This window comes from Olea europaea, unplaced genomic scaffold, assembly GCF_002742605.1.
Source record: "Olea europaea var. sylvestris unplaced genomic scaffold, O_europaea_v1 scaffold16317, whole genome shotgun sequence".
In the NCBI taxonomy this organism is placed as follows: Eukaryota; Viridiplantae; Streptophyta; class Magnoliopsida; order Lamiales; family Oleaceae; genus Olea; species Olea europaea.
The window spans coordinates 1-1309 of NW_019233962.1; the positions used below are offsets into that span (position 1 = coordinate 1).

Consider the following 1309-nt stretch of genomic DNA (forward strand, 5'->3'; position numbering starts at 1 on the left):
TTTCCCAGTTTAGCACTAAGTTCTTTTCTTCACATCTTTGCAGTACAAGAGTCAACCGATTCAAGCAGTCATCAAATGAATCTTCAAACGCAGAAAAATCATCCATGAATACCTCGATATATTTTTCCACCATGTCAGAGAATATGGCCATCATGCACCGTTGAAAGGTTGCGGGTGCATTGCATAATCCAAAAGGCATCCTTCTAAACTCAAAAGTTCCATAGGGACATGTGAAAGTTGTTTTCTCCTGGTCTTCTGGAGCAATAACTATTTGATTATACCCAGAATATCCGTCCAGAAAGCAGTAATGAGAATGACCGGCCAACCTCTCCAACATTTGATCAATGAATGGCAATGGAAAATGATCTTTTCTGGTTGCATTATTTAGCTTTCTATAATCTATACATACTCTCCACCCTGTTACTAATCGTATTGGTATCAGCTCGTTATTGTCGTTCTTCTCCACTGTGATTCCACCTTTTTTTGGCACAACATGCACTGGACTCACCCATGAACTATCAGAGATTGGATAGATAATACCTGCATCCAACAATTTCAGCACTTCTTTTCGCACTACTTCTTTCAAAGTTGGATTTAATCTACGTTGTCCTTCCACTGATGGCTTTGACCCATCCTCCATTAAAATCTTGTGCATACAAAGAGTTGGACTTATTCCTCTGATGTCAGCTATTGTCCATCCAATTGTCGTTTTGTGCTGCTTGAGTACCTCCAACAATTTATTCTCCTCTTCTATTGTCATGTCATTTGCAATAATTACTGGAAGTGTTGTAGATTCTCCCAAATATGCATAACGGAGATGTGAAGGTAAGGGCTTTAGTTCAAGAGTGGGTGCCTTTTCTACTGAAGGTACTGGGGGTGAAGGATTGTCACCAAGAGATTCATACTGCCAATGTCTTCTTCCTATTGGTTGCTTCGCTAAATTGACAATACATTCAGTTTTTTCTGCACTTGCTGCTCCAGATTGTGTAATTTCTGCTTCACAAAGAACTGTTTGATGCTCTGTCTCAAATGTATCTGCCACCAACTTTTCAAGAACGTCTACTTGGCAGCAGGTGTCTGAAGTCAGTGGATGTTTCATCGCCTTAAACATGTTGAATATGACTTGCTCATTGTCCACCCGAAGAATCATCTTTCCATCATAAACATCAATCAGCGCTCTTCCGGTAGCCAAGAAGGGTCTTCCTAAGATTAGAGGGATGTTTGAATCTTCATCCATGTCCAAAATGATGAAATCAGCCGGAAAAATAAATTTATCAACTTTGACTAGCACATCTTCAATAATCCCCTT

At 39.8% G+C, this 1309-nt stretch overlaps 1 protein-coding gene across 1 annotated transcript; it reads right to left on the reverse strand.

The window, feature by feature from the left end:
• Positions 1-46: 46 nt before the first annotated feature.
• LOC111377277 lies at positions 47-1237 on the reverse strand (the record flags this gene model as incomplete). The annotated part of the gene is made up of 1 exon (XM_023000349.1): positions 47-1237. A coding segment is annotated over exon 1 (1191 nt), but the record flags the coding sequence as incomplete, so codon positions are not given.
• Between the last annotated feature and the right edge of the window lie 72 nt (positions 1238-1309).